This window comes from Lampris incognitus, chromosome 12 (assembly GCF_029633865.1).
Source record: "Lampris incognitus isolate fLamInc1 chromosome 12, fLamInc1.hap2, whole genome shotgun sequence".
Taxonomy (NCBI): Eukaryota; Metazoa; Chordata; class Actinopteri; order Lampriformes; family Lampridae; genus Lampris; species Lampris incognitus.
This window is the reverse complement of record NC_079222.1, coordinates 52,524,347-52,539,018: the sequence shown is the minus strand read 5'-3', so window position 1 is coordinate 52,539,018 and position 14,672 is coordinate 52,524,347. Positions and strand designations below refer to the sequence as shown.

The 14,672-nt window shown below is 43.0% G+C and overlaps 1 protein-coding gene across 3 annotated transcripts in view; it reads right to left on the bottom strand.

Moving 5' to 3' along the window:
* chd1 (chromodomain helicase DNA binding protein 1) overlaps positions 1 to 14,672 on the bottom strand; it is a 145,268-nt gene that overhangs the window by 73,007 nt on the left and 57,589 nt on the right. For all 3 annotated transcript variants that reach the window (XM_056290539.1, XM_056290540.1, XM_056290541.1), the window contains exons 20-23: positions 11,066 to 11,162; positions 10,882 to 10,977; positions 7,667 to 7,843; positions 2,253 to 2,413 (exon numbers count right to left, since the gene is read on the bottom strand). In XM_056290539.1, coding sequence (XP_056146514.1) covers positions 2,253 to 2,413; positions 7,667 to 7,843; positions 10,882 to 10,977; positions 11,066 to 11,162 — 531 coding nt within the window. The remainder of the gene's footprint in view (positions 1 to 2,252; positions 2,414 to 7,666; positions 7,844 to 10,881; positions 10,978 to 11,065; positions 11,163 to 14,672) is intronic.

The window sequence follows — 14,672 nt, the reverse complement described above, 5'->3', positions numbered from 1 at the left end:
AAAAGGTCTTATATCTAACTTGCCCTAAACTGTAGAAACTGTCCTTTAGTTTATGGTAATAAAGTCTAGTAATAGTCTAACAGTGGGAAATAAAGATAGATTTCATTTTAGTTTACACTTCACTTCTGTTATAATGTGCCTTAAATTACCCCCTGATAAAGTCTAACAATGACAAATAAAGATGCAGTGTCCTGGCAGCTTCCATAGCCTCATGTTACCGGGGTTGGAAAGTGACATGGCATTACATGGTCTGATGTCTCAACTGGTATGGGAGTAGAGCATCGAGGAAGCATGTATTCATTACTACCTACAAACTCCACGGGACTCCGGAAAACATCCAGGTTACGAGGGACATGTGAAGTAGGGACCAGATGTGATTGGTTTCTAATTTATAACAGTGTCTAAGTATAGTATATTTTGGGTCTAATACAGCATTATATGCGGTTTCTAATTACAGCATAATTTAGGTGTATGGTGTCTAATTAGGGCATAATTGTGTTTGCTTTGTCTAATTTGATACAAAGTACAGCTTGTTACCTCTTATTAGTGAACAATAGAGTAAAGTGCGACCGAATTTGCTGACATCTACAGTTTAATAAGCCATGTAAAGGTTAAAAACATGGCAGGCTGATCTTGGTACTCTGCAATGTTGGCATAGCAGGATAAACACAGCTGCAGATAACACCATTAATAATGGATCTGTTGGATCCAGGTGTGCCAAAAAACCAGCATTGACAGTCTGTTTACAATTGTTGGTGCTGCCTCTGTCTGTCTGTCTGTCTGTCTGTCTGTCTTTCTGTCTGTCAACACTGATAAATGTTCTGGCACACCTAAATCAAACAGATTTGTATTATTCATTCATTCATCTTCAGCTGCTTCTCCGGGTTCGGGTTGCAGTGGCAGCAAGCTAAGTAGGGCACTCCAGACGTCCCTCTCCCCAGCAACGCCCTCCAGCTTCTCCTGGGGGACCCCAAGACGTTCCTAGGCCAGATTGGAAATGCAGTCCCTCCAGCGAGTTCTGGGTCTACCCCGGGGTCTCTTCCCAGTTGGCTGTGCCCGGTAAACCTAAGGCACCCAGGAGGCATCCTAATCAGTTGCCCGAACCACCTCAACTGGCTCCTTTCGACGCAAAGGAGCAGCGGCTCTACTCCGAGCTCCCTTTGGCTGTCCGAGCTCCTCACCCTATCTCTAAGTCTGAGCCCCGACATCCTATGGAGGAAACTCATTTCAGCCACTTGTATCTGCAATTTCACCCTTTCAGTCACTACCCAAAGCTCATGACCATAGGTGAGGGTTGGAATGAAGATTGACTGGTAAATTGGGAGCTTTGCCTTCCAGCTCAGCTCCCTCTTCACCACAACGGTCTGGTACAACGTCTGCATTACTGCTGATGCTGCACCAATCTGCCTGTCAATATCCCACTCCGTCCTACCCTCACTCGTGAACAAGACCCCGAGATACTTGAACTACTTCACTTGAGGCAATAACTCATCCCCAACCCGGAGGGAGCAATCCACCATTTTCCGGTAGAGAACCATGGCCTCAGACGTGGAGGTGCTGACTCTCATCCCAGCCATTTCACTCTGCTGCAAACCGCCCCAGTGTGCGCTAGAGGTCACGTTCGGATGAAGTCAACAAAACCACATCATCTGCGAAGAGCAGCGATGCAATTCTGAGGTTCCCAAAATGGACACACTCCTCCTCACCTTGGCTGCGCCTTGAGATCCTGTCCATGAATATCACAAACAGAATCGGAGACAAGGGACAACCTTGGCGGAGTCCGACACCCACCATAAACGTGTTTGACTTTGTGCCGAGAATGCAGACACAGCCCTCCCTTTGGTTATACAAGGACTGGATAGCTTGTAGCAACTGCCCCGGTACCCCATACTCCCGCAGTACCGCCCACAGAGTGCCCTGGGGTATATGGTTGTAAGCCTTCTCCAAGTCCACAAACCACATGTAGACTAGCTGGTCAAATACCCCATGCCCCACTACGTACTTTTATCATTCATTAATCATGTTATTAGCTGCAGCTGTTTTGATCCTACTATACTTATACCACAGAGTACCAAGACCAGCCTGGCATGTTTTTAAACTTTAGATGGTTTTTATTTTTAACCTGTAGATGTCAGCAAACTCACTGAAATGGCCTTAGGTTTAAATACTCTTTAAAAAATGATGACAATCAAGCTGTAATCCAAAAACCTTTAATGGTAATGGACTCTCTGAAAATGCATCACAATTATCACCTTCGTATCTCAGCATCACTGAAGCCCTTGATGTTTTCTCGTGGAATAGTTCGTGGCCGTCCTCTTTTTTTTGGCCTCTTCCGATCTGAAGTCGAGTCACTGTCAGAGCCAGAGTACCGTCTGTTTCTGCTACATCTGCTCTCATTGCCATTAAAGCTGATCTGTTAAAATAAACAGACAAAACTCAGGAACCTAAAAAGCAGAACAGTATTTTCAAGACAAAATTAAAAGGATATTGGGAAGTGCTACTGCTATGAAAAAATAGACTGGTCTGACATTTACTCTTAATTTTAATGATGTAAACCTCCAGTGCACCACACATTCAATGTTAGCCTGGCTGAGGCTACAATGGAAACCACAAAGCCCCCCAGCACCATCGCCTTAATTCATTTCCAATGAGAGATGGCTAACTCCTTTTTGCAAAACACTGAGACTTAAATTGTAATCAAAATCAAAATTGAAACTTTGATCCGGCAATACAAGAAATTGATGTAGCATCACCCAACCAGATTTCAGAATAACAGTCCACTGTGGGCATTCTTCCATTGCAAATAACAGTTTGCTATTTCCCAGCAACATGCAACCACTGCAAATTAGTGAAAACATCTCTAACACAATCAAACTGAGCTTGGGTGCCCCCCAGGGCTGTGTGCTCGGCACCTCCCTATTCACGCTCATGACGCACGACTGCTCTGTCCAGAACAACTCAAATCATATACTTACGATGACGATACAACAGTCGTAGGCTGCATCTCCAACAATGATAAGTCGGCATACAGAGAGGAGGTGGAGAATCTGGCAACCTAGTGTGTGGACAACAACCTGTCCTGCAATGTGGACAAAACTAAATAGGTAATGTTGACTTCAGGAGAGCCTGTGCTGCCCACTCCCCATGCTCATAAATGGCTCTGCTGTGGATACAGTCAAGAGCACCAAGTTTTCCTGGTGTCCATATTGCAGACAACCTCAGCTGGTCACTCAAAATCACCTCCAAAGCCAAGAAAGCATAGCAGCATCTGCACTTCCTGCGATGCATGGGAAAAGCGACATTCCCTCACCCAATCCACACTATGTTCTACAGAGGCAGCATCAAGAGCATCTTCACCAGCTCTATTACTGCTTGGTATGGAAATGGCAACGCCTTGGACCACAAGATCTTGCAGGAGACAGTGAAAACAGCAGAAAAAGACTCCCTTGGCAAGCCCTGCCTTCCATGCACGAAATTAATCACAATCGCTGCATAATCAGGGCCACCTATATAGCAAAAGACCCCTCTCACCCTTCCCATCGATTGTTCATCCCTCTGCCATCTGGAAAAAGGTTCTGCAGCATCCAGGCCAGATCCACAAGTCTCTGTATTTTTTCCCGCAGGCAGTCAGGCTCCTAAACTTCCTACTGCCTCTCTCACTTGTCACAATCTAATGAATAAAACATACCCCCCCCCCCGGCAGTACTATACTGCAGTCAAGGACTATCTCCAGAATGCCTTGTTATGCACTTCAACCTCTACTTCTACTCTCAGGGATTTATTCCGGCTGCTGTCAGGATACAGATGTTTCATGAAGCCTACTTTATACATCACATCTATATTTAAATTTTTTTGCTCACGGGTGTCCGGGGAGCATAGTCAGTCTATTCCGTTGCCTACCAACATGGGGATCGCTGGATCGAATCCCCGTGTTGCCTCTGGCTTGGTCGGGCACAACTGGCAGACACAATTGTCTGTGTCTGCGAATGGGAAGCTGGATGTGGGCATGGGTCCTGGTCGCTGCACTAGCGCCTCCTCTGGTTGGTCGGGCCGCCTGTTCATGGGGGAGGGTGAACTGGGGGGAATAGCGTGAACCTCCCACGCGCTACGTCCCCCTGGTGAAACTCCTCACTGTCAAGTGAAAAGAAGCGGCTGGCGACTCCACATGTATCAGAGGAGGCATGTGGTAGTCCGCAGCCCTTCATGGATCGGCAGAGGGGGTGGAACAGCGACCGGGACGGCTAATTGGTCACATACAATTGGGTAGAAGGGGGGGGTCCCCAAAAAAAATGTGATCATGCATATTTTATGACTACGTTTACGTATATTTTATCTTCCACAAATAACCGGCACTTTATATACTGTAGTCAGGTATTTATTATATTGTGTTTATGCTTTCATGTCAAATTACATTTAATGCCGTTTAAATGCTGGGTAATGTATTACAGTCTTTTGTATTGCCCTGTTGCATTGTGGTCCTGAAGGAGCACCATTTCATTCCTCTGTATCCATCCATCCATCCATTATCCAAACCGCTTGTCCTGCTTTCAGGGTTGCAGAGATGCTGGAGCCTATCCCAGCAGTCATTGAGCGGCAGGCGGGGAGACACCCTGGACAGGCTGACAGGCCATCTATATAGTTCCTCTATATACCGTGCACTATTTAAGGTTGAATGACAGTAAATCTATTTGACATACGCACACGCACACACACATGCACACACGTAGGAGGAAGAGGAAGCGACAGAGACAGAGACAGAGACAAAGACCTCTCTGTCTTTCTCCTGAAAACAATGTACTGTAGTTTTTCCCTTGTAATAACTTGCAGTTTTAACTTCTGGTTATATATCAATAAAAATGCTTTTTAGGGTTTGGTCAATAGAATGTTATCTGTGGTGCGCCCCGGTGGCTCACCGGGTAGAAGGGTACCACATAAGGCTGAGTCCTTACTGCAGCGGCCTGGGTTCAAATCCGGCCCAGGCTCTTTGTTGCATGTCATCCCCTCTCTCTCCCCTGCCTTTCCTGTCTCTCTCTCTCTACTATCACTTTCCAGTAAAGGTGGAAAAGGCCAAAAAATAATCTTGGAAAAAAAGAATGTTATCTGTAAAAACTTTTTACGTTTATTGAATTTCGTGGTTCTTTTCTTGAATCAAAAACGGTATAGAAAATCAACCTTTTTACTAGCATCAAAATTATCAATTTTGGTATCAGGATAACCCTGATATTTTCAGGGTTTGGAATTAACACCTGCCAACCCACCAAATGTGGGTAAAAGTTACCTACGGCAGGAGACACAGTAGCCAACTTGCTGGGTAATGAATCAAGTTGAAAATATCACTGCATTAGCGTGTCTAAAGCCACAACTCTCCAGTCTTCTACTTCTCATGAGTACCGTGTTGTGATGTAGAACACAAACTACTGGCTTGCTCCCACATTCATCTGCAGGGTCAAAACTGACTGGATGTGAGACGCTCTCTGGCCGTGGAACAGATCTGATGCAGAGTGGCATTTTGTTGTTTAAACCGGATAAGCGGGTGCGGAGTATTTAGACTTGTCTCTCTATGTGTAACAACCTTAAAGGACTAAACATCTCTTTTAATGCAGATAAGTCAGGGAAAAAACTATTTTCAGTCCACGGTGGTGTACCGGTCTAAGCGTCGGCTTTGTGCCAATGCAGTTGCCCACTGGGGATCGGGGTTCGCGCCCCGGTCTCGTCAGATCCGAATATGGCCGGACTTGACGAAGCAGCAATAATTGGCAACGCTGTCTTTAGGAGGGGGGCGGAGTCAGCTTGTGTTCATCATATGAATGCGTCTCTGTGTGTGTCGGAAAAAGCAGTGGTTCAGCCTGGATTCGCCTTGTCACAAAAGTGGGGAGGCGTCTCCTTCGAGACCGCTGGCCGGAGAGATGCAGTTGGCGAACGCATGCAGTACGAGGGTGGGTGTTTGGACTAGAATAGGGAGTGATTGGCCACTAAATTGGGTGAAAAAAAGGGAAACATCACAAATAAATTTATATTAAAAAAAACTATTTTCATTTGGAAAATATTTTATTGGAGATTGGACATGTATCATCTCTATGATTACTGTTAGTTTACTTTGGTTCTCATACACGCAATTAACAGTCATTAACCTCAAGAAGACAAGCATATACTGCTAGATGGTAAAGTATCACACCTGAGCCTTCGTGGTTCTAGGATATGATGCCCAATGTAAAATTCCTCAATTCTCCAATGTAAAAGGTACATGTGGCAAAATTAGACTAGACACAAAAATTATACACATGGAATCATGGCTGGTTAAAATATTAGTACTTCTACTAACAGATGACTGAACTTACGTATATGGGTGCCATAACTGAGCAGTCACTCTGTGGATGTTCCACAAATGGTGTAAATCAAGTGTGCTTCTTCTGACTGCAAGTGACCCCTTTTACTCACACTGACACTAACATCTGTAAACTAGCCAAGTAAGCTAGTCAAGTAAGGTAGCCAGGTAAGCTAGCCAACAGTGCCATATGAGGAAAGCAGAAAAGAAAAAAAGACTCGAGGTAAAAATGAAAAAGAAGCTTGGGGAGAAAAGAAAAATGAGAATTAATGACACGTTTACAGTGTTTTGAGTAGTCTGTGTTTCAATGAGAGAGGAACATGATGTACTGTTTGGACTGCCAGGTGTACACATGTACACATCGCAAAACTTTAAGATGGACAGGCCCAAGATGCTCTTTCTTTAGGTGGTGGTTGTACCTCCAAAACACACACACACACACACACACACAGTAGCCTGCTTTATCCTCTCTCTCCTGTAATGTTAATGAGTACTATATGTAAATTTAAATGTATTATACAGTCAAGGCTCAGCATTTTCGGTTTTTACCGATTTTCACCGAAAAATACCCAGATTTTTTAAAAGGAGCAGATCGGTTTAAACTGATTTTCACCCAGATTTTATGTTTCCACGAATCCAAAAGTTGTTCCTGTTCACGTAAGGTTATGCAAGTGTCCTCTTGTGGTGAAATTCGGCATGCTGGATGGCTTTGAAAAATAAAAACCGAAAACGCTGAGCCTTGTATATTGCGTGTTTTATATATATTTGATAAGCCCAGGGAAATACTCACGCTGATACCTTCATTGGATGGTACAGTGTGTGTTCAGTTTCTCACCAGCTGAGTGAGCTGTATCAATCCAGCAGGGTCAACTTTCTCATTAGCTGACAAATATTAATATCAAGAGTGACATATGCTCGCCAAGCTACTCTTCCTGTTACTCTTAGTGTCAGTTGTAGTTTAGTAGCCAGCTAATCTATTTGAAAGCAGGTTTTATGCAGATTTATGACAGCACTGCCTGATGTGCTGCCTGTGAATGGAGGGACAAGTGTGTGAAATTTGGTGAATTAGGCTTATTTGTCTTGGTTTAATGAATTGGATGTGTGTAACCCTCTAAATACCAGCACAAAGATTCAAACAGCAGATCCTGTGTATTCTTAAGTTACTAAAATGTTGAAATGGATGCAGTGACTCTCAATCTGATTTATTTCAAGAAATCAATTTTGATTAGTGGAAATTCTGAGTGGCTGGTAACTTAAAAACATGCAGTAATATTGGCCGGTAATCCAAAAAGGTAACTTAAAGCCCTGCCTACGGGGTTGAAAGTAAAACAGCTTCTGTACCTGTTTGGCACAATTTCTCATTCGTGGTAGCATGTAGATCTCCACCAGCTCCTTCTGCCTTTCCTCCTCCTCCAATCTCCTCCTCTGTTCTTCTGGGATGATGTCCTCCCAACTACGTTGACTGCGCTCAGAGTCTATATCAATTTCCTCATCCTCCAACATGGAGAAATTGGCCACCTGTAAAGGGGAAAAAAAATGTATTGGGTTGGGTAATTATGCAATAGATTCAAGTGGTTAATGTGTATGACCTTAATGACTCTCAAGGTGGAGCTTTCAAAACAACTCTGTCACATAAAAATATTCATTACTCTGTCATACAAAAATACTTATTATGTTATGTTTGACACAAATCTATTTTGCTTTTGACAGGGCAAGTGCCACACTTCTGTGGCCTTCAATGTCATACACATTGCCTTTTACCATATGTTTATGCTGATATATCAACTTAAGCAACTAAGGATATATCATGCAAGTTTATATTGCCATGGCATGATAAATAGCCGTCATTCCGCTGCGATAATAGACGATGCCACGTCAGTACAGCTCTCTGCATCACAAGGTTTAGGGGAGCCGATGACGTATAAAGTTTGAACAATTTTTTCTGTAATGGAAGATCAGGAATCAGAAACAATTTACTGTCATCTCATTCATGTCCATGCGTACACAAAAGAGCTGAAATTTCATTTCTCCCAGCCCATTGCAGTACAACACAAAAGACAAAAACACATATCCAAAACCTCCCAAAAACGACACCAACAAAAAACATACAAAACCAGAGAACAAAGCTAAAAAAACAAAACAAAAAAAACACACAGTCAACAACACAGTCCATTCAGTAAATCTGCAACACAATTCAAAAAAATTCACTGTCCAGAGAACAAACGCCAGCCAAGATGACTGTCAGAACTGTCGGTCTGCATGGGCTAGCAGTTAGCTTAGCCCGCCCCACTTCCGTGTCCTGTCTCCTCAGTACCAATTCTTTCAAACATGACTTCAGAGTTGACCAGGACATTTTAATGCCATGATATGTTGAAAGCATATCCAGAATTACATCATATGAATGTCCTTTCTTAAAATATCTCCTCTTCCATACATGCAAACTAAATTCAAAATTTGTGCAAGGACACTGGTGAGTAGTACGCAACAGAAACAGGAAATGACATTGATGGGCTAAGATTCTGTCCAATCACAAACGCGAAGTGCTGTCCTACCTAGTCTATGGTCCTACCCTTTCCATAATGTGAAATGTCAATTCAATTCAATTCAATTTTATTGTCATTAAAAACAATGTGCAGGCACATGTTAAAAATGAAATGAGGGCTGTGGCTTCACCAAACAGTGCAAGACAGACACAGACAAACACAGCAAACACAGTATAAGATATACACACATGAAGACCAAAAGCTAAAAATAAGTTAAAGTTAAATGTCGTGTTTTGCCCCTCAGGGCCGTTTTCTAAAATTCTGTTGTGGTTTGCACTTCAGGGCCACCGTAATTCTTCCCTCAATGTGAGCAAGGTTCCCAGTGCCTCCAGATGAAAAAGCAACCCCATAGCATTATGCTGCCGCCGCCATGCTTCACTGTGTGTGTGTGTGTGTGGGGGGGGGGGGGTTAGGGCATGAGCAGTGTTAGGTTTGCAACACACGTAGCACTTTGAGTTTTGGCCAAAAAGCTCAAATTTCATCTCATTTGACCATAAAACCTTTACCCACATCAGGAATCAGGAACACTTTGTCATTTCACTTCATGCACTTGCGTACCTGAAATGAAATGAAACGCCGTTTCCCCCAGCCCACAGCAGAACAACACAAAGACAAAAAACACATCCAAAAACTACAAGAACACACATATCCAAACTAACCTATACTATCAAACTGAACAAAAATAATCATTATCCAAGGGAACGAATGCCAGCCAGGATGAATGTCGGAACTGCTGGTCTGCATGGGCTAGCAGTTAGCTTAGCCCACCCCGCTTCCACGTCCTGTCAGATCGCACTCAGTGTTTCCTCCTCGGGTGCAGCTCCAGGTAGGGTCTGTGGTCCCCAGGTCGACCAGACGAAGCGGACCAAGCTCTCCCAGCTGATCCAGCACCATATCTCCCAACCAGACACCCTCGACACACCTCACGACGACATCAAAACACCACAGTCAACGCCAGGTGAGGCCGTCGCCAGACTGTCAGTGTTATTGGAAACGCTGGCCTGCATGGGCTAGCAGTTAGCTTAGCCTGCGCCGCTCTCCCACCCATCAAACGAACACAAAACTTAGACACAGACGTGGACAACGACACTGCATGAATGGTACTGGGCGAGGCCGCTGCAAATGTGAATTCGCACCACCATCTTCCCACATCTCTACTGGGTGAGGCCGCTGCAAACACGAATTCATGCTGCCATCTTATCACACCGGAAGCGGGTCTAGGATCACATCCTAACTGGGTCTCTCCCATGCTTGGTAGCAAACGCCAAGCATGCTTATTTATATGCACAGTTTTGAGCAACGGCTTCTTTCTTGCCACCCTCCCATGTAACCTAGCAATAACAAGCGCTTGACAAAAGTGCTAAGAAAATGAGGTTGTGGGCACTGCCAGCACAAAAAAACACATCTGGTGGACATAGACCCTAGCGGTGTTTTATTTTTTGTTTTATTTTGTTTGGGTTTTTTTTTAAATGTGGAAACACTTTTACTGGGGGGAAAAAGATCAGACTTGGTTGATTATTCAGTGTGTAATGTTGAGGGCATAATAATGTGCTTACAGTTATGTGCCATGAATAACTGTGTAACAAAAAAAGCCATCTTTATTTTCCATTAGTCCTTTCAGCTGCAACTTGACTGAGATGAAAATAAGACGAAAAATACAGATGCATGGTAAAAAGTCAATGGAACTTTAATTTAGCCAACATTTTTTAGAACTGCTAAATAGACATCTGCTGTGCAAAGCCACATATCATCAGATAGTCCATGTGCAGGTTTTAAAATAAACTCATACTGCAAAGATAATATCGAATATCAGTTATGAAGTGTATATTGTCAACAGGAAAATGTTGACATTGCCCAAGTCTAGTGTGTGTATGCCTTATTTCATGTGAATGTTATACACACACAAATCAAGGTCATGGGTAATAGAGAAAAGTATCAATTTCCACCGAAGATAAGAGTGCAAAGAACTTAAGTTTTTGTCTGATAACTGACAGTGGTAAAACATTGCTTTACCTTGAACTGAGACAGCAGCTCTTCCCCCACTGTGGATGGTCCAGGGTCATTCTCTTTGGTCTCTGCTCTTTTAAGGATCTCGTCAATATCCATTTCCTTTAGACAATAACAGGGAAAAGGTGTTACTGCAAACTGTAAAACAGACATTGTTAGAAAAATGATGCATATAATATACGCTGTAAACCTGAGGTTCCTGTTCCTCGCCCTCTGGCTCTTTGAAAAGCTCCTCAGCACCAAACTTCAGAATAGCAGACAATTCCTCTTTGTTGAATGGAGTAGAACTGCATGTAATGAGAAGGACATCATCAGGCAGAGGCGGAGGGGGATTGGGAGGACAGGCAGAAATCCCAGTGGGACGGCAGTGTTTCGTCTCATTACTGTGGGCTTACAATACTGTGCTTGCTGTAGCTGACTGAGCTGTGCACTCACAGGTACCGTCTGTCTCCACATACAAGGGATTAAACCATTACGTCACAGCCAAGTCAATATGGCAGTAACTGAGAGGCCCTGTTCCCCTCCACGTGGTGCAGTCCAATTTTACCTTAGACTTGGTCAGCTAATAACCTCTCAAGAGTGCGTTATCTGGACTAGGAATCAAGACTAATATTGAAGATGTATGGCACAACATTTGAAAACACACAGATTTGTCAATGTGTATTGAGGTTTAAGAATTTGTATTCAGCGCCTCATGTTTCATGTAATTTAGTATTTGTGTCCTTACAGTATCCATGTATTTGTTCTATTTTGTCTACCCTTTGACACCCACAGATTTGCATCGAGATCTGCAAATCTGGTGCCGTTAAGCCTATCCAACACAAGGTTGAGGCGCCAAGTTGCGTTGAAAGGAGCAATCCATGGCACAAGAGGGGCAGCAACGCAGCCTGTCGCCCCCACAGGGTGGTAGGTTGGCTTTACAGTGTCACGTCTGCAGAGCTCAATACAACTGTGTGCACCAAAAGGCTGGACAAAATTTACAAATATGTGGATGCTGATTTGAGAATGTGTAGGGACATGGAAACTGGGTTACTGGATACACATTTGCAAATTTCAGAACACATTCCAAATCTCAGTATGCCATCTCAAATATCGGGTTAGCCATTTTCAACATTTGTCTTCACTTTATTTCCTTTTTTTTACCTGTGCTGTCGGCAGGCTTGGCATACACACAAGGTAATTTGTATGCCATTTTATCCTTGATATAGTTATTCTGCAAGTGGAGTTCAGATTGATTATGATTATCAAGAACTGCTTACAATAACTCCTTCCTGTAGACTATCTGTGGGATGACAATGGCATGTTGTTTTTTTTAAAATTATTATTATTCATTTATTCCCCTTTTCCACTACATGGTACCGGCTCAACTCAACTTGCCCTTTTTTCGTTTTCCATTACTGTAAAGTACTGGCATTTTGGTAACTATTACCACTTTTCTGGTACCACCTTTGTTGAGGTTCCCAAAAAAAAACTGGAGTGGGTACCAAGATCAATGCAGACCTCTGATTGGTCAGAGAAACGTGTCACTGCGTCATCAATGTGCGCATGGGATATCACCTGGCATTTTTAAATACCGAAGCAGTCGAAGCAGTTATCTTAAAAGCTCTGTACTATTTCCCAGACTCTTCTGTATTTCTGCAGTCGGTTGTTTTGCTGCCTGTAGCCTCTTCTGGAACAAACGTTTTCTTCCTGCTGTGGCAAACAGCCACACACCGAGGATGAAGTACAGTATCCCCTCGATGTCCACCATTGTTCTTTTTTGTTGTTACTATGGTCGCGTTGAAGATAACGTCACAGCAGTTTAACCAGGCGTCGCTATGATGACCAGCTACACTGAGGGGGTACTGTTACAACAGTGAAGTGAGTCGAGTCGAGCCGAGCGGAGCCTGTACCATGTAGTGGAAAAGGGGCATTATAGCTGCCACCAGTACCCTCTTCAGCATGTTTGATCAGCTACACAGCCAATCAGAATAGACTGAAGTGCTAATTGTATTCATTTCTGGTTTCTATTTGTCAAGATATTCTCGAGGTTACATGCAGTGTCAGGTCAAAGTTCATTATGCCCCTGCGTAGTCTGGGCCATGAATAATATGCCTAAATGATGTTGTGCTGATGTTATAAAGCTTTAATAGAAACATGGTCTTATACACAATGAACAAAGCAACATGTGAAAATAGTAAGGGAAGCCAACTGCAGATCTCAGGAACCTGAGACACATGGGCCACGTTTCATTCTTCTAGGTCCTGTCATTTCCATGTTAGAATACTTTACTGGAAACATGTTCTCATGCACAGAGAACAAAAAGAAAGACGACAGCACTGCGGTAAAGTAGTGCCTAGTGTAGATGACAGGGCCCAAACTCACATGGGCCATGTTTTACATCTCACATTATGTCATCTTTACAAAACACCTGAATGCAAACATGTCCTAATAAATTAACAGCAAAGCAAAAAACTGAACATGAGGCCCAACGTAGATCTGACGTCCCTGAACAAGATGGGCCATGTTTCACATCTCTCCATTATCTTAATTTGAAGTTATAACTATCATAAGGATGCATGTCCTCCTAACAAAGCAAAATATATTCATAAAAAAAACAACAGTAAACTTATTTCAGCCCATCAGACTACAGAGAACTTGCATCAGAAAATGACATGGTTTTTTAAGTTTCTATGGCAGTTTAAGCACAGCAGAGGTTTAAATGTTTCATACTTAACTTTGTTGGTGGTCCATTAGCTGCCAAAGTTTAAACCTCACACTGATACTCAACTCACCCTCATACTGATACTGAGGATGAGGATCCTCATCCCCATAATTGTGAACGTAACTTGACATGTACAACTTGAAACTTTTCACCCGTTTGCTGGTAGGTACAGGTGAAAGTTTGTCGACAATTCTGTGCATGTCGTTGACATTTATCCATGGCAAATCTTGCAGGCATCGTGAAAAATATGCCATTGTCAATAGCACATGCCAACAAACAGGAAACTGGTATGACCACTGCAGTAGAAACCGGAAGACAGTGGACTACAGTTGTGCACAGAGTGAACTGGTGCAGGTAAGGCAAAAAGTTATTTGTGTAACATTGCGCAGTCCTGTCCTGCTGAGAGCGCTGCACAAGGAGTTGAACGTAACCAAAGTATTGATCTGTAGTGCATTTTGAGTTACCCTTCCTTTTTACGGGGCATAATATTTTAACTCCACCATATTTCAAAGGGACCATCCTAGTTTTTATTCCCTTACCTGAATTCCAGTGAACTGACTCACAAGGTTAAGTCTGGCATCTTCAATTTTACATGTTAACAGAAATAGCCCATGTTCAAGCCCACATTTTAAGTCTGACAACATCACAAGGGACTGATCAGATCCAGCATAGCTGGTCCATGTCAATATAAGGAGTACACTTTAGTAACTCTAGAACGGATGCTCTCTAATGGGGATATTTTACTTTTTTTAATCATTAACACTAGAACTACCAAGACGGTCATTATGACCGTTCAAAGTTTAATAACTTTTTTTGGGGGGGGGGGGGATACAGACCTGCATTATGTCAGGTACAGACCTGCACTATACCCTGAATGCCCCTTAAACTGCATATATTTGCATTAAAATTATTTTTAGATCAATTGCACACAAAAAAGTTAACGATAAGATCTACCTAAAACGACCATGGATGGTCAAAATGATGGCCGGCTTTTAAACTCTATATTGTGTCAAGATAAATACCCAAATGAGTTATTAATGCATTACATATGTTAGTATGTCTGTTATGAAACTAACTGACACCAAGATTAACA